Genomic DNA, 1,664 nt, shown 5'->3' on the forward strand with positions numbered 1-1,664 from the left:
CTTCCCTCCCTTTCTTTCCCTTCCCTTTCCTTTCCCTTCCCTTCTCTTCCCTTCACGTCCATGGAACAAGAGGAACAAGAGGAAGAGAAAGAGGAGGATGAGGAGGAGGAGGTTAGTGGGCCAAGCAGTCATCCCAATCAGGCCAAATTTTTCCTTTGATTCTGTCCACATATTGAACAAGATTGGGGAACTCATCTGTGTGAGAGAGAGAGAGAGAGAGAGAGAGAGAGAGAGAGAGAGAGAGAGAGAGAGAGAGAGAGAGAGAGAGAGGAGAAGGAAGGGAATGGAAGGAAGGGAAGGAATGGAAGGAAGGAAGGGAAGGGAGAGAGAGAGAGAGAGAGAGAGAGAGAGAGAGAGAGAGAGAGAGAGGGGGGGAAGGGAAGGGAATGGAAGGGAAGGGAATGGAAAGGAAGGGAAGGGAATGGAAGGGAATGGAATGGAAGGGAATGGAAGAGAAGGGAAGGGAAGGGAAGGGAAGGGAAAAGGAGGGAGGGGAATGGAAGGGAAGGGAAGGGAATGGAAGGGAAGGGAAGGGAAGAAGGAACAGGAAGAGGAGGAGGAGGAAAGAGAGAAGGAAGGGGAGAGAAAGAGGAAGAGGAGGAAAGAGAGAGAGAGAGAGAGAGAGAGAGAGAGAGAGAGACAGAGAGACAGAGAGAGAGAGAGAAATAACATTAATCTACATACTTTCTAATCTAATATATGCAAAGAATATGTGGATTTTTTAAACACAAACTTAAGTATATCATATTAATCCTCCTCCTCCTCCTCCTACTACTACCACTACTATTACTACTACTACTACTACTACTACTACTAATGTCTTACCTCTTAGCATGGTAGCATAAGGAGACCGTTGATAGTTGTTGAGGATATTAACCATTTGGGCGAACACTGTGCAGTCTACCTCCATCATATCTTGTCCCATCAGATACAGCTTGTCCCCTGTAAACAAAGATATGGTGGTCGATATGACACTGTCCCTTCTCATCATCAGGTATTCGTAAAGGTCAAAGAAGGGGTCAGTTGGGTTCTAATGAGTGTGGTTTTAGGTTCATGGTACGGAGGAAGGGTCACACTACCATCAGGGTCATGAAAGTGCTTCTGGAAATGCCCCAAACTCCTATGAAAGCCTTGTCAAATGTGTTTCTTTAGGTTCACGGTACAGAGGAAGGGTCACACTACCACCAGGGTCATGAAACTACTCCTGGAAATGCCCCAAACTCCTAGGAAAGCCTTGTCATATATGTGTTTCTTTAGGTTCATGGTACAGAGGAAGGGTCACACTACCACCAGGGTCATGAAACTGCTTCTGGAAATGCCCACAACTCCTATGAAGGCCTTGTCATGTATGTGTTTCTTTAGGTTCACGGTACAGAGGAAGGGTCACACTACCACCAGGGTCATAACACAACCCCTGGAAATGCCCACAACTCCTACGAAAGCCTTGTCAAATGTCTTTCTTTAGGTTCATGGTACAGAGGAAGGGTCACACTACCACCAGGGTCATGAAACTGCTTCTGGAAATGCCCACAACTCCTATGAAAGCCTAGTCAAATGTGTGTTTCTTTAGGTTCATGGTACAGAGGAAGGGTCACACTACCACCAGGGTCACAAAACTACCCCTGGAAATGCCCACAACTCCTACGAAAGCCTTGTCAAATGTG

The 1,664-nt window shown here is 46.5% G+C and overlaps 1 protein-coding gene across 2 annotated transcripts in view; it reads right to left on the reverse strand.

The window, feature by feature from the left end:
- The window catches only part of LOC126992524 (failed axon connections homolog), an 11,701-nt gene continuing 10,037 nt past the window's right edge, over positions 1-1,664 (reverse strand). The window contains exons 6-7 of one of the 2 annotated variants that reach the window (XM_050851334.1): positions 826-942; positions 1-195 (exon numbers count right to left, since the gene is read on the reverse strand). In XM_050851334.1, the coding sequence (XP_050707291.1) occupies positions 113-195; positions 826-942 (200 nt within the window). In that variant the 3' untranslated portion in view covers positions 1-112. The remainder of the gene's footprint in view (positions 196-825; positions 943-1,664) is intronic. The other variant, XM_050851335.1, reaches the window with a different exon arrangement.

Source organism: Eriocheir sinensis, unplaced genomic scaffold (genome assembly GCF_024679095.1).
Source record: "Eriocheir sinensis breed Jianghai 21 unplaced genomic scaffold, ASM2467909v1 Scaffold486, whole genome shotgun sequence".
In the NCBI taxonomy this organism is placed as follows: domain Eukaryota; kingdom Metazoa; phylum Arthropoda; class Malacostraca; order Decapoda; family Varunidae; genus Eriocheir; species Eriocheir sinensis.